The sequence below is a fragment of the Rhinoraja longicauda genome, chromosome 3 (assembly GCF_053455715.1).
Source record: "Rhinoraja longicauda isolate Sanriku21f chromosome 3, sRhiLon1.1, whole genome shotgun sequence".
NCBI classification, from domain to species: domain Eukaryota; kingdom Metazoa; phylum Chordata; class Chondrichthyes; order Rajiformes; family Arhynchobatidae; genus Rhinoraja; species Rhinoraja longicauda.
Genome location: NC_135955.1, coordinates 81248882 through 81274141, shown reverse-complemented (window position 1 = coordinate 81274141; position 25260 = coordinate 81248882). Strand labels below are relative to the sequence as shown.

Sequence of the window (25260 nt, the reverse complement as noted above, 5' to 3'; positions counted from 1 at the left end):
AGAGAGAGAGAGAGAGACAGAGTTCAGGGGGGAGGGAGAGACAGAGAGACACAGAGGAGGGGAGAGGGAGGGAGGGAAGGAGGGGAAAGGGGAGATGGGGGAGATGGAGGAGAGGGAGAGAGGGGGAGAGGGAGAGAGAGAGAGAGAGAGAAATACGAGCAGATAAATGGAAATAGAAGAGATGGAGGAAAAATACTGGAATGGTGAGATAATAGATTACAGCAGTTGCTGGAAATAACAGATCAGGCACCATCTGTAGATAGAGAAAACCCGAGACCTTCAGGACTGAACATTGAACTGAACAATATCAGATAATTGAATTTACTTTGTCTCAGAACAGCAATGTTAAATTAGTATTTTTCTTTCTTCAACATGCAGCCTGACATGATGAATATTTGTCATCGTTCTTTTTCATATTTCGGAAGCAAACTCTCAACAATAGCTTTTCACTGTACCTTGGTACACGTGACAATAAACTAGACTAAACTAAAACTGACATGTTGCTTTCCAAATAGATCCAATTGAAAATGGAGATAAACGAAAAGAAAGTTATCAGTTTTAACATAGAACATTGCCGCAAAGGAACAGGCCCTTCAGCCCACAATGACTCTAACATCAGAGGTTCAGCCCTTTAATTGACATTGCAGTTCCTAAGTTAGTAAAGGAAAAAAAAAAGTTAAGGTTCTTTCTACTCACAATTTATGTGTGTGCCTGTACACATTTGAGAATGATTGGAACCAGGGTGAACGCAGTCACAGAGTGACAGCATGAGATTTGGTTGTGATGTATGATTGAATAGCCTGCTAAAGACAGTCTGTCAAGCCTCATATATGACAGATGATGACTAGTTGGCTGAAATAGCAAGATAAAGTGGCACCAGTGGGAACCCTATTCCAGTAAGGAATTGAACCCATCAGGAAAAGAAAACTGGCAGAGAAAAACTGAAGTGAAACAAAAGAATCGCAAACACAAGATGGACAGCAAACCTTGATTGGGTGCTGCAGAAAAATTGATGCGGTGCTTTAGCAGAAGTTATACAGTATGCTTCAAAAGTCTATGGTTGCACAAAGAAAATCTCTATATTGAAGAAAACCATTTAGGAAGACATTGAGTTTCAACTGCTCCCTCATTCTTAGATTCTTAGTTGCACAAAGATCATAGACATTAGACATCCTATATAGTACAGTTGGTTACTAATTTAAAAATGCAGTTTCAGCAAAGTATAGAGTACTGATTTTAGTCAAAACCAAAGAACTGTATTTATGTTTATAAATGCATTAAATTACAAGTATGAATTTCACTTCAATATAAATTAGTAGACTTGAAGTTTATGGTGATTAAAAATGACTTGAAGTTTATGGTGATTAAAAACATTATGTGTAAAATATTAAGAAATACAGGGTGTGGTTTACACAAATATATAGTTTGCATAAAGGAAATAAAGAACTCAGACCAAACAGCAATAAATGAATAAATCAATTAAGTAAAAGTAACAGTAATATATCCACATTCAAAAAGTGTTAAAATAATTTCTTGTTAATAATTTTTTATCATTTATTTTGCCTCCAAAGGAATAGTAAAGTTGAAATTCTGTTAGCTATATTTTTTTTAATTCTAGTTGTCATGTTCCTTAATAGGACCAATATGAAACAAATAAGCCTTCAGAGTACAGATTTATTATTAAAAATCCTTACAGATGTTGGATTAAATTTGTGTAGTTTCAATTTATACATCATTAGAAATGACAATATTCATTTGTGTTATTTATGACAAATTTATGATCATGTAATACAATATAAAATCCTAATAATAGTACCATAGTTGCAAAGATTCCTTTATTCAAGTGGGATTGCATTATTTAGACAAGGATAGAGTGAAATGTGGTGGGGAAAATGGTACCAATAAAACAATGAATAGTTTGCTTTAGAAAGCTATTTTAGAAATGCGTAATAATCTGAAAACAAATACAAATAAATTATATTCAGACAGAGAGAACCAACTGTGGTGCAGCTTATTTAGAGTCCAGACACATGTATGACTTGGGAGGAATAGGAATGAAGGGGTTACACACTACGTTAGACCCGAGTGTATCCCAGATGTCCAGAATGACCAAGGCAAAGATCTAGGGGTTTGATGGTTCCTTGTCCTTACAATCAAAAAATGCATTTAGCAATGAAAAATTCAGATTTAGTAAAGATAGGAAAAAAAAATATTGATGCAATTTTAGATATTGAGAGGAACCGAGAAACTTAGATGTTTTCAGACACAACTCTTTGACGGTAGAAGTTGATATGAATGTTTTTTTTAAATTGCAGGATCTTTGGCTTTCTGAATAGTGGCACAAAGTATAAACATAGAACAGTACAGCACAGGAACAGGCCCATCAGCCCACTATGTCTGTGCTAAATATGATGTCAAAGTAAAATAATCTCCTCTGTCTGCACATGATGTGCAGACCTCCATTCCCTGCAAATCCACATACCTATCTAAAAGCCTCTTAAATGTCACTATTACATCTGTTTTTATCACCACCTCAGTTATTCCAGGCACCCACTAGTCTTTGTGTAAAAAAACTCTCTCCGCATATCTCTTTTACAATTCGCCCCTCTCACATTAAAGCTATGCCTTCGAGGCACAAGGTCATAAGTGATAGGAGCAGAATTAGGCCATTTAGCCCATCAAGTCTGCTCTGCCATTCAATCATGGCTGATCTGTCTCTCCCTCCTAACCCCATTCTCCTGCCTTCTCCCCTTAGTCCTTGACATTTCAATCCTTGGTAAAAGGTTCTGACCTATCAATGCCTTTCATAATTTTATATACTTCGATCAAATCTCCTGTCAGCCTCCTACGTTCCAGGAAAAACAATCCAAGTCTGTCCAACCTCTCCTTATAGCTAATACCCTCTAATCTAAACAGCATTCTGGTAAACCTCTTCTGTAGTCACACCAAAGTCTCCACATCCTTCCTGTAATGGGGCGACCAGAACTGCACACAAATCTCCAAATTGAGACCTAACCAAACTCCTATAAATTTGCAACATGACTTCCTGACACTTTTATACTTAATGCCCCAACCAACGAGGGCAAGCAAAACCATATGGCCTCTTTGCCACTCTATTTGTGCTGCTTCTTTCAGGTACTTGGTTGTCGATACCTCTGTATATCAATGTTGTTAAGTGTTGCCGTTATTGTATATTTTCCCCTTACATTTTACTTCCGAAAGTGCAACACCTCATAGTTATTCAGATTAAAATCCATCTGCCATTTCTCCGCCTATTTCTGTAATCGATCCATAACCCACTGTATATTTTGACAGCCTTCCTTGGTGTCACCTGCAAACTCATTAACCATCCCATCTATATTTACGTCTAAATCATTCATATATACCACAAAAAAACAGGTCCCAACACAGATTCCTGCAGAACTCCATTGGTTACAGGCCTAAAACAGATAATTACAAATTAATGGTTATTTCCCAGTTGGAAGATCATTTCAATTTTGGGTAAGGCCTCATTAAGGGTGCAGAGGAGAATTACTCTAAGTGGAGAAATGGGAAAAACTGATACTGGTTTTAATAGAGTGAAGAAGGAAAAAATACTAGTGAATCTTTCTGAAAGTTGAGTGCAATTAGCACCAGCAAGGCCAAGTTCAGAAGACACGTGGTCTCGGGACCGACTGTAACAATCCATCTACTACTGTACAAATAAAATGTGGTGGTGAAGGAAGCATTTGGCACACTTGCCTTTATCAGTCAATTTATTGAGTACAAGAGTTACAATGTCATATTGCAGCTGTATCAGGCACTGGTAAAGCCACGTTTGTGGTACTGTGCAAAGTCTAGTTATGCGGCTAAAGAAAGGATGTCATTAAATTGGGAAGAGTTCAAAAAAGTTTTGCAAAGATGTAATTGGATCTGGAAGCATTGAGTAATAAAGAGAGGCTAGACAGGCTGGGTCAATTTTGCACAGAAAATAAAGTGAATAGCTGCAGTCTTTTCCTCAGAACAGGAGAGTATAGGTTTAAGGTGAGAGGGAAAAGATTTAAAAGGGACCTGAAGGTAACTTTTTCCACAAAAATAGTGGTGCATGCTTGCAATGAGCTGCAGAGGAAATGGTATAGGCAGGTACAACTGTGACATTTAAAAGATACTTGGACAGGTTCATTGATAGATGTAGGTTAGAGGGATGCAGGACAGGCGCAAGTTCTGTTAGGGTTAGGCATCTTGGTTAGCATGGCTGAATTGGGCCAAAAGGCTTGTTTCTGTGCAGTGTCAGCACAGTTCCAACAAAAGAAAGCTTCATCCCATCAGCCATCAGGCTCTTGAATCACACTGCACAACCCTAACCACAACCCTACCTCAGCAACAATTCACTATGGACTGTTTTGGTTGCACTACATACTTCAGATTGTACTATTGTGGTCTGGTTACGTGGTATTACTGATAATGCGTTGTATCATTGATTATCGTTATGTTATTGCATTAATGGGCCTCTAAAGCTGCAGCAAGGAAGCGTTTAATCGTTCTGTTGCCGGTGCAATTGACAATTAAACACTTTTGGCATTCTCAACTTTAAAGTTCAAAGGAATTTAACTTTCATTCGATAATTGTTTTTTAAAAAATGCTTGTCTCTCTCTCTCTCATATTGAGAGATCAAGTATTAAAAAGCTATTAATTTCTGTTCTCAGGATGTACTTGCACAACAATGGTAGAATTAATGGAAAGCCATTCAGCTTAATTCCTGAATTTGTAAATTTTTGAGGATAAATTTAAGCATACCATGGCATAACTAAATATGTATACACTTACCATGGCTGATCAAGAAATTATTGTTGTACTATATGCAATTGTTTTTTCTATTTATGTTGATAGGAAATTGCTTTGTTGGGTGGGTTGGGTATAAGATAGCCTCTGGATGGAGAGTGATTTTATAGAATGTGCCCTGCAGGTTGTGGAAGACCCTGCAGATTTTACTCTGCAGGATATACAGGATGTCAGAAATGACTCTATTGGTGGTGTGGGACTGTACAAAATTAACTGTAGGTGGGTCTGGGAATGTGCAAAATTTGTTCCGCAAGTGGTTTGAAACTGTGTGGAATTCACACAGGTAAACTTCAAATCATCACCGCACTAAAATACATCCACAAGGTTCCAAATTTCCAGACATTCATGTTGGCATGTCAACAAACATTACGTTATAAATTAGGGATGCAATTAACTCTACTTGACATACCTCAGTAAATTTGAGACGTTGGTACAAATTTGTTCATTGTTATATGTGGAAAGGGCAACAGAAGCTGAAAATACGCTTTGATTTTATTAATAATTTGCCTTGTGATAGCCCTGGCATCTAAAGACAATAAATCAGCCACCCATCACACATATCACCCGAATGAAGTCTTATGAAGATGAGGGAAGATGCAGCAATTTACCTGAAGGGCCAAAAATTGATAAAATGCTGATATGTAAACCATATGCAACAGATAGGAAATATGATATTGTAGGAATTTTTTAAACATGGTTCAGAATCTGTGTGAATTTAGTAGGCAGGAATTAAAGCTGTTTGGGGTAGAAAGAGATTCCATGTGGTCCATCAGTAAGTTGGAGCAAGTTTATCGACTTCAGCAGCATGGTGGAGTAAAACCCCCCAATCTATATCAATGGTGCTGAAGTGAAATGGCTGAGAGCTTCAAGTTACTTAGTCTTAATATTATCAGTGATCTGCAATAGACCAAGCACATTGATGCAACAGCATCAGGATTCCCAAAAGTCTTTCAAAAGGCATTTTTGAAAAAATGTCTTTCTCCAGTTAAGAATAAAATACACATTAATATGTTGTTAATATAAGAAAATAACTGCAGATGCTGGTACAAATCGATTTATTCACAAAATGCTGGAGTAACTCAGCAGGTCAGGCAGCATCTCGGGAGAGAAGGAATGGGTGACGTTTCGGGTCGAGACCCTTCTTCAGACTGATGTCGGGGGTGGGACAAAGGAAGGATATAGGTGGAGACAGGAAGATAGAGGGAGATCTGGGAAGGAGGAGGGGAAGGGAGGGACAGAGGAGCTATCTGAAGTTGGAGAAGTCAACGTTCATACCACCGGGCCGCAAACTGCCCAGGCGAAATATGAGGTGCTGCTCCTCCAATTTCCGGCGGGCCTCACTATGGCACTGGAGGAGGCCCATGACAGAGAGGTCAGACTGGGAATGGGAGGGGGAGTTGAAGTGCTGGGCCACCGGGAGATCAGTGGCGTTAATGCGGACCGAGCGCAGGTGTTCAGCGAAGCGATCGCCGAGCCTGCGCTTGGTTTCGCCGATATAGATGAGTTGACATCTAGAGCAGCGGATGCAATAGATGAGGTTGGAGGAGGTGCAGGTGAACCTCTGTCTCACCTGGAAAGAATGTTTGGGTCCTTTGATGGAGTTGAGGGGGGAGGTAAAGGGACAGGTGTTGCATCTCGTGCGGTTGCAAGGGAAAGTGCCCGGGGTTAGGGTGGTTTGGGTAGGAAGGGACGAGTGGACCAGGGAGTTGCGGAGGGAACGGTCTCTGCGGAATGCAGAGAGGGGAGGGGATGGGAAGATATGGCCAGTGGTGGGGTCCTGTTGTAGGTGACGGAAATGTTGGTGGATGATATGTTGGATCCGCTGGCTGGTGGGGTGGAAGGTGAGAACGAGGGGGATCCTGTCCTTGTTGCGAGTGGGGGGATGGGGAGCAAGAGCGGAGCTGCGGGATGTAGAAGAGACCCTAGTGAGAGCCTCATCTATAATGGAGGAGGGGAAGCCCCGTTTTCTGAAAAACGAGGACATCTCGGAAGCCCTAGTCTGAAACACCTCATCCCGGGCACAGATGCGGCGTAGACGGAGGAATTGGGAGTAGGGGATAGACTTTTTGCAGGGGACCGGGTGGGAAGAAGTGTAGTCCAGATAGCTGTGCGAGTCGGTGGGCTTGTAATAAATGTCCGTCACTAATTTTTCTCCTGTGATGGAGATGGTGAGGTCCAGAAACGGGAGGGAGATGTCAGAGATAGTCCAGGTATATGAATACCTGCTGTATGCTAGCAGTTTGCATTGATGGAACCATTTCCTTTGGCAAAAAAATAACCTTAGAAAGTATGCTCTTTTCATGGTGTCTTTCATGCTACATCTGATCCTGATGCATTGATTTTAGAAAGGGAAAACCTTTTTGTGGCTCCTAAACATAGAAAATAGGTGCAGGAGGAGGCCGTTCGGCCCTTCGAGCCAGGACCGCCATTCATTGTGATCATGGCTGATCGTCCCCAATCAATACCCCGTTCCTGCCTTCTCCCCATATCCCTTGACTCCACTAGCCCCTAGGGCTCTATCTAACTCTCTCTTAAATCCATCTAGTGATTTGGCTTCCACTGCCCTCTGTGGCAGAGAATTCTGTAAGCTTTTTATACAGGAAATCAGTTAGCATTCTATTTGTCCTTTTAAAGTAATTTGAAAAGTATTACTTGGCGATAGATTTACTTTTCATGGTCTTTATTATAATTACATAATACGACAAAGTGTAACCTTTCGATGAAATGATGAAGGCTATGTCAGCCTTTGGCTACTTCTGGCAATGCGTTTGCATTGAAGAGATTACCAATGCAACAAGGTGCAGATAAACATTTGTTTTGTCCCATCACAAGCCATCATCTGAAATAATAAAACATTGTCTTTGGGTATAAACTGCAATAATCCAGAAAAAAAAGTGGGTTTTTCATGTGCTGCTCACATGAAACTTTATCACCTTTCTGAATTGTAATAGTGCATCAAATAACATTGATGCGACAAAGTGTAACCTGTTTACCTTATTAAAAAATATCTGTCTGATCTGCTATGTGTTTCCAGCATTTTTAATTTTTATTTTAATATTCCAGCATCTGCAGTAATTTTGATTTACATGACCAAGTTCTCTTTGAAATTAGAATACAAAACTCAATTTGGAAAATACACAAACCAAGGAGACTAACCGGTTCCCTGTGTGTGTGAATGGAACAGATTAATGTTCTCCAGTTTTGCTGTCACAAGATATGACTTGAATAAATTGCGACATCAGTTCCCTCTCCCAGGTAACCATCCTGCAATTACTCAGCTACTTATAAAAAAGTGAGATAGTTGAATCAGAAATATGCTAAAGCAAAGCAGCAGTTAGAAACCGTTTCCACCCTGCCACATACACAATATGCTTTCATACGGAACAAGTTTTATGTTATTTTTGTCCTAAAATATGACTTAGGCACCAAACAATGCATTAAAATAACCAAAATGAGATGTTCAAAAACTGTTGGGAGTCCTGAACTCTCTGACCATTGTACCCTGAGGTTGTAGTAATTGCTAGTCCATTGCTATTTGATGTAACTATATTTTAAATGAATAAGAGCCTGCAACATCAAGATTCACGAAAATTGTAACCCATATTATAAGAGCCATGACAAGTAAAATATTTGCTTCTGCCAGGATCATCATGCTCTGTAATTTAAAAAAATTACCAACCTTTTCTAAACCAGACACATGCAAGAAAAAAGGGAGAAATTGTGTGTTTGAATTCAGAAAGATTGGTACTCTCGCTCCCTGGCTCTGTATCCTTGAACACTCTTGGGTGGAAAAACCGAACTTTGGAACGGAATTGAGCTGGTCCATTCATTTGATCTTTCAAATATCTTCTCGTAATTTTATGCTCACAAACTCCGTACTTTTATATAAACTTTTATTCTTTCTGCTTACAGTTCCATCAATTATTATGCCATTATTCAACTTGCACATTTAGTACACTTTAATTCTTCATTTGCCTTCCATTTTGACTTCAATGACTTTGTCTCTTATATTCAGCATAAGATTGTGAAACATCAGCGCTGCCTAAGCACTCAACAGACTACTGCATTCAAGGCAGAGTTGACAATTTCATGCAATCAGTTTTTAATTCCGATTTCCGGCATCCACAGCATATCCTTTTGCCATTTCAGATGATTCTGCTTCTTCATTTAGATTGATATTTGTTTTTTTACTTGTCCCATTGCCAACTGCTTTCTTTTTGCATTTCAAACTCTTATGGTCATATATATATAATATGCTTTCTACTCTATCAAAAGCTTCATTGCTCCCCCTTCACTCCTGCCCTTCATCACCTTCTAGAATGAATTTATTATTAACTCTCCTGTTCTGATAGAACAATAATATTGCTTTAATTTCAACTGATATTGCCTAACCTAATTTAGTTTTCCAGCATTTTCTGTTTTATGTTTAGCATTTTGTTATTTTTCTTTTGTGCAAGCTAACTAATGGATTATTAAAGTGACAGATCTCTTTGGGACATTGTCCTTCCTATTTGAGAGTTCATTCATTATCCTCATTCTTGGTCTTCAACTGCTCAGATTTAAATCAATAACTGGCTTTTATTCCCATGAACTTTACATTGAATCTGTCTATTATGCTGAATCCTATCAAATATATGCAAGAACTTTGCATAAATTATATCAAAGAATGCTCCAATTAAATATTATCAACCGCAAATGTTAGCTCGGCTTGTCTTTCTGCTTCTCCTACTATTTCCAAAATGTTCTCTTGGGCATTCCCTTGCACCTTACATTAGATATTGAGAAAGAAAAGTCTAATTTGGTGTGACCTACTCTTTATAAAGTCATGCCACAAATTAGATCACAGATGCCACCCTATTGGAAGTAGCATCTTTTGGTGGGACATTAAAGATAGATCCAATTTTCTCTGACAGGATATAAATGATCCCAAATCAGCTATCCAAAAGGCAACTTGAGATCTTGATCCAGTGCTAAGGCTGAAATTTATCATTCTCTCAGTTTCATTAAATCGAATATCCAATAATAATCATAAAGATGCTTCAATAGACTGGCATGTTTCGCAAATTAGGTCCATAGCCAATTTAAAAACTACTTAATTCGTTGTATTGTGCTTTGAACCATCTTTAAATGAAAATGCATGCGTCAATCAGATGAAATATTAAATAAAAGCTTTATTTGCTTGTTACAATAGTTCAGGTAGAACCCTAGACCACTGAAATAACTGGCCAGCATTCTTTCCACAGTCAACAACACATATCAACTGATTAACGAGTCATTTAGCTTAAGGGCAACATTTGTGAGAAAAAGGACAATTATACTCTGGTGGAACAGGAGTACCACATCAGAGTTCAGAATGAAGCAGTTCTGTTGCACAGGATACCGAGAAAGATAGAGAGAGAAGAAGAAAGAGAGAAGATCTGATATCACATTGTGCCTTCTACAAGATCAGGATCTCTTTACAAGTGTGCTACAACACACTTACCTCACAACGATGTGATGAAATGTTTCCAAATATCATCCCTGAACAGTCAAGCCCTAATGTCAAGGTAATATTTGTTCTGGGTCAATAGGAAATACAGTATATCCTCAAATTAGTAGTGCCTCTAAATGTGCACATGTGGTATTGCACTACTGAACAACATTTCACTTTCAAGGCCTTTCCTCTGCATACATTGGCATTGATAGGGAATTAGCAACCCAACAGAAAATAGAGTCAAGATAAAGATGACAATCAGTAACTATTGCAAGGATCAGTGTTCCGTAGGGGAGGCTGGTTTGGTTGACAGATTGGGCTGCGATGCATTCAGATAATTTATTTTCTCTGGTGCCTTTGTAGAAATTGTTAAGAGTCAATGGAAACATGAACATTTTCCTTAGCCTTCGGTGGAAGTGGAGGTGTGCATATGCTTTTTTTTTGTCATAGTATCAATGCGGTTGGTCCAGAACAAATTCTTGCTCACAGTTACACCCAGGAAGTTGGGTGAGTAACCTTAGTTGAATTGTTGAGCTAGGTGGAGGTGGCAATGGGTGATGATGAGAGTAGACTAGTGGGAGTCGAAGAATGTGGGCAACAGGCTCAGGCTGATTGGTGACTGGTCAGGTGGAGGTACGAGTCTGGTGGGAGATAATCCAAAAAAGAATACTCTTCCTCATCCATCATCTCGTAGTCTCCACTCTACCACAGGCATTTTTTTTGTTAATTGATCCTCCTTTCCTGCAAGTTTAAACATGCCAGTTTTCAAAAATTTTTTTTGCCAGTTCTTAAGAAGGATCATTAATCTGAAATGTTTACACTTACTCTGCAGATGCTACCTAATGTACTGAGTATGTCCAGCATATTAGGTTATTACTTGTTTGTTTAATCTTGTAGAAATATTGCTAGAAGTGCAATATTTCTTTGCCATATGTTTATTTGCCATATGTAAATCTGATAGATTTAAATTGGTTCATGTGTTATGTCATTATAATAAAGACCATGAAAAGCAAATCTATCGCCAAGTAATACTTTTCAAATTACTTTAAAAGGACAAATAGAATGCTAACTGATTTCCTGATTAGAAAGCTTACAGGAGCCACGAAAAGGTTTTCCCTTTCTAAAATCAATGCATCAGGATCAGATGTAGCATGAAAGACGCCATGAAACGAGCATACTTTCCAAGGTTATGTTTTGCCAAAGGAAATGGTTCCATCAATGCAGACTGCTAGCATACAGCAGGCATTAACAACAACATATTAATGTGGATTTTATTCTTAACTGGAGAAATACATTTTTCAAAAATGCCTTTAACAGAGACAAAATATATTGCTCAAAAGATCATTTCATGTGACTTTGCTTGTAATGGAATTTTAAAGCTACTTAATAACAACCACAGAGAGTCTTCTGTTTTGAAAAACAAATGAAGAACAAAGAAGACTTTTCATCTCTCTCACTGGAAACCCGTGGACTTAAGGCTAGTTCAAATACTTACATTCTCTGGACATGACATCATGGCAGACATTTACGTCCCGTGATGTATTCTCCCCCAACACCCAACAACCACCCCAACCCCACCACACACACTTTTAATATGTCCTTGATACTTCAGGCAAGGAATATGATTTTAAAACACTGAATGTTCATGCATATGTCTATCCTAAGTCAGGACCACATTTTAAGATAAGTTAACACTTTACAATTCAGAAAGGTGATAAAGTTTCATGTGAGCAGCACATGAAAAACCAACTTTTTTTCTGGATTATTGCAGTTTATACCCAAAGAAAACATTTTATTATTTCAGATGGTGGCTTGTGATGGGACAAAACAAACGTTTATCTGCACCTTGTTGCATTGTAAATCTCTTCAATGCAAAAGCATTGCCAAATGTAACCAAGGCTGACATAGCCTTCATCATTTCTACCCAATAAATGTAAAATGAGCTAAAAATGCAACATGCCAAAATTGTTAAGAAAACACAGACTTATTAGCCTATTGTTTTTATTGGCTGATGTTCATAATTTATTTCTAGAGGTCTTTTTACAATCTCTTTTGAAGAGAAGTGGACATACATATGAATGTCTGCAGTAAAGACAAGAAAACACCACCACATTAACAGATTTGCTGTCTGACATACAGCTCAATAATGTGCAGCTTTTCTTTGTGGAAAAGGATCTGAAAACCATTCTGAAAACTGAAAACTTCTTCAGTCGGAAGAAGGGTCTCGACTTGAAACATCACCCATTCCTTCTCTCCAGAAATGCTGCCTGTCCCGCTGAGTTACTCCAGCATTTTGTGTCTATCTTCTGAAAACCTCAATTTCATTCACATGAAACTTACTTTTCTGGACGTCTAAGTAGAGATGTCAGATTCATCAATATATTGGTCAAAGCATACGAACTCACATAGACAATTGAGACTGTAATAACAGAACCAAGAATAAACAAACTGGTTCATTGAGATTGGCTCTGTATTCAGTTAATATGATGCCTGATTCAATCTTAGCTTGAAAAGCACATTCTGGCTCTTTCATCGAATCTCCGGGCTCCAACGCATTCTGGGATACAGAAGTTCAAAGTATTACAAACTTCTGACAGAAGAAATTCCTCCTTGTTTCTGTCCTAATTGGATGACCCCTTACTCTAAAAAATGCTTCCTATTTCTAGTTATCTCTACTAGAGGAAACATTTTCTCAGCATCCACCTTGTCGATCCTCTTTAGAATTTTACAAAACATGAAGATCATCTCTCATCCTCCCAAACCTCAATGCCCAATCTATTCAACCTCTCTTCATACATTACCTCCTTGATTCCAGGAATAAATAGTGAACTTTTTATGCTCAGCTTCCAAAGCAAGTATATTCTTTCATAAATATGAAGACCTGAACTGCACCATCTCTGGAAGCAGCCTCATCAGCTTGCTGTAAAGTTGAATCAAAACCTATCCATTTTTATACTTCATATGCATTATGATAAAGACTAATATTCTCAGATTATTATTCAAATGGTGTCAAGTTAGGAAAAGGGGAAGTACAACGAGATTTGGGTGTCCTTGTTCATTAGTCACTGAAAGTAAGCATGCGGGTACAGCAGGCAGTGAAGAAAGCTAATGACATGTTGGCATTCATAACAAGAGGAGTTGAGTATAGGAGCAAAGAGGTCCTTCTGCAGTTGTACAGGGCCCTAGTAAGACCACACCTGGAGTGTTGTGTGCAGTTTTGGTCTCCAAATTTGAGGAAGGACATTATTGTTATTGAGGGAGTGCAGCGTAGGTTCACGAGGTTAATTCCCGGGATGGCAGAACTGTCGTATGTTGAAAGACTGGAGCGACTGGGGTCGTATACACTGCAATTTAGGATGAGAGGGGATCTTATTGAAACATATAAGATTATTAAGGGATTGGACACGCTAGAGGCAGGAAACATGTTCCCGATGTTGGGGGAAGTCCAGAACCAGGGGTCACATTTTAAGAATAAGGGGTAGGCCATTTAGAACGGAGATGAGGAAAAACTTTCTCACTCAGAGAGTTGTGAATCTGTGGAATTCTCTGCCTCAGAAGGCAGTGGAGGCCAATTCTCTGGATGCTTTCAAGAGAGTGTTAGATAGAGCTCTTAAAGATAGCGGAGTCAAGTGATATGGGGAGAAGGCAGGAACGGGGTACTGATTGTGGATGATCAGCCATGATCACAGTGAAAGGCGGTGCTGGCTCGAAGGGCCGAATGGCCTACTCCTGCACCTATTGTCTATTGTCTATATATAATAATTTTATTTTTTGTTCTTTCTTCCCAAGTGGATAAACTCATATTTTCTCACATTAGATGACAGCTGCCAACATCTTGCCTCAGCACTCTCTCCCTCTCACAGGTTCGTTCAGTCCTCCTCACAACCTCTGAATTCACCCATCTTGTTTTCATCAGCAAACTTGGCTACAATACACCCAATCCCTTCAACTAATTCAATAATACAGATTATAAATACTTGGGACAGAACACTCATCCTTGCGGCACCACAACTACTGATTGTCATCTATATCTTGACTCTTTGTTCCGTTAGTTAGCCAATTCCATATCTGTGCCGATGTACTAACCCCAATGCCATCTACTTATTTTGTGCTGTCACCTTTTATGTGGAACCTCATCAAACACCTTCTGCAAATTAAAATACAGTACATCTGCTGGCTTTTCTTCATTCAGCCTGTTTGTTATATCCTCAGAAAACACAAGAACATTTGTCGGACACAATTTTCCCTTCCATAAAACTGCATTAACCCTGCTTTATTGTCTGATGATTTTCTAAATGTTTTGCAATTAACTCCTTACAAATGGATGTCAGCATATTCCCAATGATGGATGTTAGCGAACTTTGGGCTACCTTAAATATAATTTCCTGCTGTCTGTCTTCTTCCTTTCTTGAGTTTGTGAGGATATTTCCAGAATTTTTTTTTTAGTTTAAGAGAACGTGTCTCATTAGAAATCAATGGCATCTGACTGCATTGGAAAATAAATTATTCAATAGCTTCCATTAGCATGGATTGAGATCAGTAATGTAAGAGAGTTGAGTTTTTGCCAAACTACTACTTTATGGTGCTGTGCATTTCTATCCTGCCATAAACATATTAGTAATCTGAAGCATGGGGTTGGGAGCTGTTTAAATTACCGAATTGGCATCCAAGTCTGACCATGAGAGCTGAGGACTTTAAAATTAAGTAATGAAATATATTTTAAAAAGCTAATCTCTGTAACAGTGATCTTGAATTACTAAATGTTATTCACATTATCCCTTTATCATGTATCTGTACACTGTGGATGGCTCGACTGTAATCATGCAACATAGAAAAATAGGTGCAGGAATAGGCCATTCAGTCCTTTGAGCCAGCACTGCCATTCAATGTGATCATGGCTGTTCATCTAAAATCAGTACCCCGTTCCTGCTTTTCCCCCCATATCCCTTGATTCCTATAGCCCTAAGAGCCAAATCTAACTCTGTTGAAAACATCCAGTGAATTAGCCTCCACTGCCTTCTGTGGCAGAGAATTCCACAGATTCACAACTCACTGGGTAAAAAAGCTTTTCCTCATCTTAGTCCTAAATGGCCAACCCCTTATTCTTAAACTGTGACCCCTGGTTCTGGACCCCCCCCCAACATCGGGAACATTTTTCCTGCATCTAGCCTGTCCAGTCCTTTAAGAAGTTTATGTTTCTATAAGATCCCCTCTCATCCTTCTAAATTCCATATTTTTGCAGCTAAATTCCATATTGTCTTTCCGCTAACTAGTTAGCACACAACAAAAGTTTTTCACTGTACCTTGGAACAGGTGAACTCAACTCAAATAAAAACCAGATTTTTGTAAGACACCATCTGTCGACTAATTCTCCTTATGTGTAGGAAAAGATATATGACTTGATCTGTAATTTACTTTGAGCTATCTCCACAATTCAAGGATAATCAGGGTTGCACAATAAATAACAGATACCATGAATGAATAAAACAAAAATTCTTAACATCACATATTTTGTTAAAAAATACATGCACAAATAAAGATGTCACAATTTCTGATGATCTAAATGTTGGACAATTTAACGGCTGACGTACCTGCACTGGTGCCTGCACCAGTTGTTGTGAGGTCCCCACCCAAGAGGCCACCTAAAATTGAAAGCATGGGATCTGATTACGAACAATAACAGGAAAACATATTTTACAGTAGACCCAGGCTAAAACTCATGATTAGAAAAACACATAATATAAAACCACAATCAACATGGGGAAGATTTCCTTTGTGTATTGTGAGCAACAGTCTGTTCCAATTAAAAGGGGGTTATACTTTTGCAAAACACAGTACACTGAGGTAATTTGTTATTTTTTGATGTGCAAGGTATGAATATGTATGTATGCATACAAACGTATGTATGCATAGTCTTTGTACAAATGTAGCTAATATCTTGTATTTGTTAACCTTATGATTTTTTTTTGTCATATGCAATTAATGACTTTCTTCTAAAGCCTTTGGGAGAGCCGTGAACACTCATTCGGAATTTAAGAGCCTTATCTATTTCCACTAAAAACAATAACTATTTTTGTATTAACAAAGCAAAAAGGTGCAGAGTTCCAAACTTCACTTTCAAAGGCGACCATATTTTAGATTCTTCCGGGGATTTTAATGCCTTGTATCTCGTCGATTTATTATTCAAGAGCAGAGTATATGTCCCTGTTGAAAACGACAGAAGCACTAGAGGGCAGCAAAGTCTGTGCCCACTGATGAATGGCAAGCATGGGAAGGCTGATAAACTGAACAATTGTTTGCCTCTCTGGGCAGCATGAGGCTTTTCAATAACTGTTTTTGAGTACTAGGTTTACTCAGTGCCACTGTTTCGCCTGAAAATAAACAGATTTTTTATGGCCAAAAGTACAATACTTTCATGAATCAAATCCAACTCTGGTGGCTACATGAAACATTCCAGCTGAGCCAAAACAAAATCATTCGTTTTGTTGCCTGCTTCACATTGGTCTTCATTTACGTTCCACTGATAATCACGACAACTGATGCATCAGAAATGAGTAGTACTGGTTTATGTGCCTGAGTGAATCATGAGTCTGTTAAATTAACAGAACATTATTTTTCCTGGCATAGAGGGAAGCAGCAATTAGGTTCCCACGAGTAAGGAATCATTCTGGGTGCAATATTTCCCCTATTTGAACATCGTTGTCAAAGTGGGCCTGGACGATTGCTTCTTCTATAAGAGTCCTGTGCCAACAAAGACTCTTACACTTGCCATTGTTTCAAGCTTTCTTTTGAACTTTTTTTTTGCTTCTTCAGCTATTTACATTCTTTTACACATTTCTTTTGTTTCTTTGATTTGACTCATTGTGTCTTCAACTGCCTTGTGTCTATATCACCTCTTGTTTCAGTTGTTTTTCGTTTGTCTTATGGAGCATTTTCCTACATGCGCTTTTTGTTGTTTTTCTGTATCTTACCCTTTCTCCTGTTGTGATCCCTTTTAAATTTAAAACTTTTGTAATATTTTCCAGTTTTCATAAAAGGTGAAAGCTTGATATGTGCACTTATTGCTGTGTTTCCCACATCCTTTCTTATTTTTGTGTCATAATTTATCTGTTCTTCTTTCTTTGCAACCTTGACCGTGTTCTAAGTTGTGAGCCTTGGCCTTTCACTCGGGCTTTTCTGCAAATGAAACCTTCCAAAGCTTGCCAATAAAGGGCCATAAACGTAGCACGCTCCGGTCTCAGTAAATGCTTTTTACTTCTCTTTATAATCAAAGGTACACAATTCTTTTCTGTGTTTAATAAGGAACACAAACTGCACCCTTAATGTGCCAAATCCAAGTAATGTACCAGATGGTTATGAGGAGCACAATACTGACCTTGTTTTACGAGGCAATTACTTAGTTTGACAGTCAGTGGATTTTACCTGTGTTTCCAACGCTTGGTGGTCGTTGTGTCACTCCAGGAGACATGCTGTTCCTCTGCAGAGAAGGATGGCCCAATGGCATTAGGTTGTGGTTACCCAGGGAGTTGACTGGGCTGCTGTAAATGAGGCTGTTTTGGTTGGACACTGGGATTGAAACTGGCATCTCAAAATTAGGCGGAGGAACAGCCTATGCAATAGAAAAAAAGAGGGAAAAAATAGGGAGGAAGGAATAATCAATGTCACAAATAGGCCTGAATTGGTTCTGAACTGAGAACATAGACTGGAATGGTTTGTATGTTTAAAATCTTAATTACCTTTCTTTTCCCACTGCAGCTTCAATTTCGAACAATTTTTCATTGTTTGAAAGGTACTTTTACCCCAATAAAAGGTAATGAGTAATGAAAGTATTTTACATTAGCTTATGCTGAGATGCTTTCAAAATTATTCAACATTTTTAAACAAGCCAAACTAAATACCACAATTTAGACAACCGGAAAGAACTCTGCAAAGGAAAAGTTAATTCTGCATTATTAAACATTCTTAATGAAACTTATGATGACACGATAATTAAAAGTAATGATAGGCTTAAAAATGAAGTTAAATGAGTTCCTGAGAGTTTCAAATTAAAGAAGGTAGATAAGTATTACATATAATTGATATCAGTTTCTGGAGCTCGTCTTTGCAGTTCAATGAGATTTTCTTTTTTCTTTTCCTTTTATCAATTGCTTTTTTTCCTGAGGTTTTCCTTCACCCAGGTATTTAAATGAGGTAGTGATGACGGTGGGGTGAGAGCCTGTGCAGGTGGTGGGGAATATTATTATTGGCTGGGATATAGGAGGGGGAACATCTAAAATAGCCATCCAGTGGCTCTGGCATCCTTGAGGTGTTATGAGACTGGTTATGGTATACATTAACTCCAACCTCCCAGTTAGAAATGATCCACTGCAGTTTGCCTACCGTTGCAACAGGTCCATGGCAGATACCATCTTCCTGATCCTACAGTCATCGCTGGAACATTGGGACACAAGGATACCTATGTCAGACACCTATCATCCCAACAAACGTCATCTCCAAAACTTCTGGACCTAGGATTCAACACTCCCTCTCCACAACTGGATCCGCGACTTCTTGTCCCACAGATCAAATGCGAAGATAGGTGACAAAACATCCTCCATGATAATTCTCAATGCCGATGTCTCGCAAGGATGCATACTCAGCTTCTTACTATACTCCCTAGATATTCATGACTGTGCAGGCAAATTCTGCTCTAACATCATTTACAAGTTAGCTGATGAAACTATCATAGTGGGCTATATCTCAAATGATGACTAGACAGAATACAGGAAGGAGATAGAGCACTTAGTAACATGGGGTCAAGCCAACAACCTCACTCTCCATGTAAGCAGGATAATGGAGCAAGTTACTGACTTCAGGAAACAAGGTGGTGTACACACCCTAGTCAGCATCAATGGTACAAGAGCTTCAGACTCTGAGCTTCAAATATCACCAACAATTGGTCCTGCACACAACGAAAGCACACAACGCCTCTAGTTCCTCAGAAGGCTAAGGAAGTTCAGCATGTCTCCAACAAATGTTATCGACTTCTACAGATGCACTACAGAAAGTATCCTATCTGGATGCATCACAGCTTGGTTTGGTGACGGCTCTGCCCAAGATCAGAGGAAATTGCAGGGAGTTGTGGATGTATCCCAGTCCATCACACAAACCAGCCACCCCCCAAACCGCCCCCCCCCCCCTCTGTTGACCCCATCTACACTTCATGCTGCCTCAGAAAAGCAGCCAACATAATCAAGGATCATTTACACCCCAATTATTTCCTTTCTCCCCTCTCCTGTCAAACAGAAGTCACAAAGGCTAGAAAGCATGTACCAGCAGATTCAGGAACAGCTTCTTGCCTGATGTTATTAGACTACTGAAAGACCCCTCTCATAAGCTAAGGGTGCAGTCCTAATCTCTCAACCTACCTCATTGCGGCAAATGCTCTTAAAAAAAAATTGGCACAAGTTTCTCTATAACTGTAATGCTATAAAACTGTTACACAACATTCGGTCCGCTGGTATTTTTCTCTTTGCACTACCTGTTGTACTTGTGTATAGCTTGTTTGTACTCCTTTATAGTATGATATAACTGGATTGTATGTGAACAAAGTTCTTAACTGTATTGTGGTACATGTGACAATAATGAACCAGGGCCATGATGTGGATAGTAGCTTGGGTTGGTCTTTGGGGGTTACTATTATTCTCATACTAAGTTGCTAAATTGCCATGACTCCTGGGGCTACGAGAATCCCTCAAAGAAATGCAATGGGTGGATCCTGGAATACAGGATCTTGAACTAAACCTTTTTTGGAGAGCAGTTGCTTGTTTTTGTAGCTGAAACAATATACTGACAGAAGCTGGCTCTTGCATTTGACATCTTCATACTGCCAACAAGGGGAAATGGGACTGCCAGGATGACATTACCTAGTGGGTCCACCTCACATACGCTCACCCGGGTAAATTTTTACTTTCTTGCTAGTTGATTGAAATGTGGGGAGGACAAAAAGTGGGATTGGTGCTCGATGGTTGGCGCAGGCTCAATGGCTCTTCGTGACTCCATGATGATGCCTAATCAAAAATGAGGAACCACAATGCTAGTTTTCTTAAAGTAGTTTAATAATCTTGGCGTTTGTCTGTCTACTTGCCTGCAGATCACCCACTTCAACTCTAAAACTACTACGACAGCAAAGTTTCATACTGACATTCCTTACTGTCATCAGGCCAGATGGTCAGGAAGCATAAAAATAGCTCATTTGCACCTCCTTTAAGGAGAACACGTCTCAAAATAGAATTTTGGATATGATCAACAACCAAGCAGGCCTGAAAGCATATGCCACAATCTACTATGTGCTTGAGTGTCAGAGCAGGCTGCCTGGAATTTCAAGTTCTGTACAATTAAGAAGTGCTTTGTAAGTGTTGCATTAGGTGAGGAATGGCTAATGGAATTTAATTCTGATAAGTGTGAGGTGTTGCATTTTGGGAAGTAGAAACAGGGCAGGATCTTCACTGTGAACAGTGGGGCCCTGGAGAGTGTTATAGAGCAGAGTGATCCGGAAATACAAATACATAATTCTCTCAAAGTGACATTGCAAGTAGATAGGGCAGCGAAGAAGGCTTTGACATGCTGGCCTTCATTAGTCAGGGAATTGAGTATAGAAGTTGGGACCTTACGTAACAGTTGTCTAACACGTTGCTCAGGATGCACCTGCAGTATTGTGTTCCTTTTGGTCACCCTACCAGCCATTAAACGGAATAGAGTGAAGAGAAGATTTACCAAGATGTTGCCAAGACTTGACAGCATGAGGTATAGGGTGGGAATGGGCAGGCTAGGACTTTATTCCTTGGTGTGAAGAAGGCTGAGGGATTATCTTACAAAGCAGTATAAAATCATGAGGGGAATAGATAGGGTGAATGCACAGTCTTTATCCAAGGATAGGGGAATCATGGACATAGGTTCGAGGTGGTTAATAGAATATAAGATTTCATAGGAACCCGAGGGGCAACATTCATACAGAGGATGATGCATACATGGAATGAGTTGCCAGAAGATGTGTTTGAGCAAGTACAATAACAGCATTTAAAAGACATTTGGAAAGGTACATGGAAAGGAAAGGTTTAGAGTGATATATTGGCCTATGCATGCAAATGGAACTAGCTTAGATGGGGCATTTTGATTGGCATGGATGATTTGGGCTCATATTCCTCTGAAACCTTGTTTCCCTGGTGTATGACGCCATGACTCTAAGTGCAAGTCATTTGAGTTGCAAGTCTGTCTGGTTATTTTAATTGTGCTGTAGTTGTGGGAGCTTTTGACAATAGACAATAGACAATAGGTGCAGGAGTAGGCCATTCAGCCCTTCGAGCCAGCACCGCCATTCAATGCGATCATGGCTGATCACTCCCAATCAGTACCCCGTTCCTGCCTTCTCCCCATACCCCCTCACTCCGCTATCCTTAAGAGCTCTATCCAGCTCTCTCTTGAAAGCCTCCAACGAACTGGCCTCCACTGCCTTCTGAGGCAGAGAATTCCACACCTTCACCACTCTCTGACTGAAAAAGTTCTTCCTCATCTCCGTTCTAAATGGCCTACCCCTTATTCTTAAACTGTGGCCCCTTGTTCTGGACTCCCCCAACATTGGGAACATGTTTCCTGCCTCTAATGTGTCCAATTCCCTAATTATCTTATATGTTTCAATAAGATCCCCCCTCATCCTTCTAAATTCCAGTGTATACAAGCCTAATTGCTCCAGCCTTTCAACATACGACAGTCCCGCCATTCCGGGAATTAACCTAGTGAACCTACGCTGCACGCCCTCAATAGCAAGAATATCCTTCCTCAAATTTGGAGACCAAAACTGCACACAGTACTCCAGGTGCGGTCTTACCAGGGCCCGGTACAACTGTAGAAGGACCTCTTTGCTCCTATACTCAACTCCTCTTGTTATGAAGGCCAACATTCCATTGGCTTTCTTCACTGCCTGCTGTACCTGCATGCTTCCTTTCAGTGACTGATGCACGAGGACACCCAGATCTCGTTGAACATCCCCTCTTCCTAACTTGACACCATTCAGATAATAATCTGCCTTTCTATTCTTACTTCCAAAGTGAATAACCTCGCACTTATCTACATTAAACTGCATCTGCCATGTATCCGCCCACTCACACAGGAATTAGTCAGATCTGATAGAAGAATGTACTTTAATTTACAAATGCTATTTATCTTATAGTGAGGCGATCGTTGGCATGTTCATCTTCGCATTGTGTAGTCAATGAAGATCATTACTACTTCGGTGATAGCAGAGAGTTCCCACAAAATAGTTGTCTATGCCTTAACCAGAGTCTTAATCAGAGATACAGCAAGGAAACAGGCCTTTCGGCCCTGCGAGTCCACGCCGACCAGCGATCACCCCATACACTAACCTACACACTCCAGGCAAGACTTTACAACAACTTACCAAAGCCAATTAACCAATAAACCTGCATGTCTTTGGAGTGCGGGAAGAAACCGTAGCAAACCCATGGACAGGGAGGGAGAATTTACAGGGAGAATTTACAAAAGCCATGCTGACACGAAATCTTAGTCAGGATCAAACCCAGGTCTCAGGCGCTGGAAGGCAGTTACTCTACCGTTATGTCACTGTGCTGCCCTTAATTGCAAACTATCATTGTAACTTAATAGTTGCTGTTAGCATGATGCCCACACACCTTTTTTCCTGACAATGGGCAAGCTAAGCAGCTTTCAAATTGTTGCCCCCAAATGTGATTTTTTTACTTCAAGCTATGCAAGACAATTTTAGTTCATTTTTGTCAATTCTGGTGTTATTAAATCCAATCTAAAGTATAGATGGTATATTTTGCTTGCATACCACTGACAAACAGAAGCAATTTTGATTGATGTCTGTCATATACAAATTACTTACTGCAAAGGAATCTAAAAATAACTTTAAATAATATAATAGCACTATCTTCATTAATGTGCACAGATAATAATGGAACACAGTAATGGACCCCTCTTCTTGAGTGTTTAAATTATTTGCATACAGTGATTCCTAATGGGTAGAAATATCCCTTTATACAAAGTGGAGCAATTGGAATGCAGAGGTAAATATCAACCTTAAGAGCACCACTCTTGCACAAATTTAATAACTTCTGGTACCTGCTTATAATTTTTATCGCATTATAATCCCAAATTACTTTGATCTAATCTTTTGCCTGATTGATAGTGGAAAAATGGAAACACCATTGCATCTTTTATTCCTATAATTATTTCAGAAATTCCTGGATAATGCTGGATTTTTAAAAAATGTTCGTAGCTTCCATGGCCAGCATTTCTTTCCCAATCCTGACTGCCCTCAGAGGTGATGATGAATCAACTTCCTGAACTGGTAAAAGCAATCCCACAATATTTTTACAAAGTCAGTCATACACCACAGAATGAGATCTTTTGGCCCACCATATTCAGGCTGACCATTGAATATCCATCTACATTAAGCTCATTTTCCAGCATTTTAATCCTGGTCTGGATTACCTTTAAATGTTCTGGGAGTGCCTGTCCCTGCCACCCTTAAAATCAATGCATTCCAGATTCTAACTATTCACTGGCTGAACAAAATCTTCCTCAAAACTCCATTACACCTCTTGCCCCTGATCTCAAAGCTTTGTCCTATTTTATGTACCTCTTTTTATGGGGTACCTCTGTTTTCTTTTTACTATCTCTCTGTCTATTTCCCCTCATAATTCTGTATGCTTCAATCAGGTCCTCCCTCAGCCAGCTTCAATCCAAACCAAACCAGTCTTTCCTCATAACTTTGGTACTCCTTTCCCAGGTGCCATCCTAGCGAATCTCCTCTACACACTCTCTCCAGTGCAAACATATCCGTGGCAACTAGAACTGCACAGAACTGCTGTGCACTATTGAAAAGAAACTTCCAGAGCTCAGAACTTGTGATGATAAAAAGATCGACAATGTTTTTTCAAGTCAGAACATCGTGCGACAGGGAGAAGAAACTGTGGGTGATCGTGTGCACGATTCACTTAGGTTTTTCAGTGGTTTAGGAAGAAGTGTCAGGATAACCTCACCTACTATGTGCATTTTGTAAATAGAAAATACAGCAGCAACAGTGTGCCAGTCAGTGGTGAGAGGAATGAATGTCAGGATTATTATAAATGCCATTCATATGGGTTGCTTACATTGGATGGCATCGAGTTTGCTGAGTGGTGGTGGAACTGCACTTATCCAGGCAAAATGAGTCTATTCCATCACTTTTACGACTTGTGCCTTTGCTCTGTGATATCCAGCCTCTGCCCTACTCTAGTACTCTTGTATTCATGTGGCTTGTCTGGTAGAGTTTCTGTTCAAAGGTGACACTGCTTAACTGTTGAAAGTGAGGGTCTTAGTGACACTAATGCCAGTTGATGTTAGGGTAGGAAGTTAAGTGTCTGTTGTTGGAAATGGATCATTGACTAGATTATAAGGTTTCATAACGTTGTTTTGAGTGTCTTTTCATACCCATTGCTGAACAAGAATGACAACTAGTTATGCAACGGCACAAATACACAAATGTGCACCTCCTGGCTTGTTAATAACCTAACTTAGGCTGAAATAATAAATATACTTTTGCAGCAATCACAGTTAAGCTCCAAAAGCAGGTCATACAAGTTTAACATTTAAAAAAAATTGACCTGACCAGCAACAGAAATATCATGCAACATCATGAAATACAATACTGCACAAGTGTGCTGAGAGGCATTTGTTGACCATGGAAAACGCATAAGGAAGAGTAACAGGTTGGATAAATTGATAATAACGCAAGGGTTCAAGAGGATCAGGAAGTTTCCTAATGCTGTAATATTCCACAGGGATTCCAATTCAGTAAATTCACTTTCTCTATAGATACCAATAAAGAAAGATGATACGGAAAAAATGAAACTCCTCAATGTCATTTGACGTCTGGTGTGATTCAGCTGGTAACACGATTGTTCTGA

At 39.4% G+C, this 25260-nt stretch overlaps 1 protein-coding gene across 8 annotated transcripts in view; it reads right to left on the bottom strand.

Moving 5' to 3' along the window:
• The window catches only part of mef2cb (myocyte enhancer factor 2cb), a 209851-nt gene that overhangs the window by 20663 nt on the left and 163928 nt on the right, over positions 1–25260 (bottom strand). For all 8 annotated transcript variants that reach the window (XM_078396524.1, XM_078396527.1, XM_078396526.1 and 5 more), the window contains 2 exons: positions 17717–17903; positions 15886–15936 (listed from right to left, as the gene is read on the bottom strand). In XM_078396524.1, coding sequence (XP_078252650.1) covers positions 15886–15936; positions 17717–17903 — 238 coding nt within the window. The remainder of the gene's footprint in view (positions 1–15885; positions 15937–17716; positions 17904–25260) is intronic.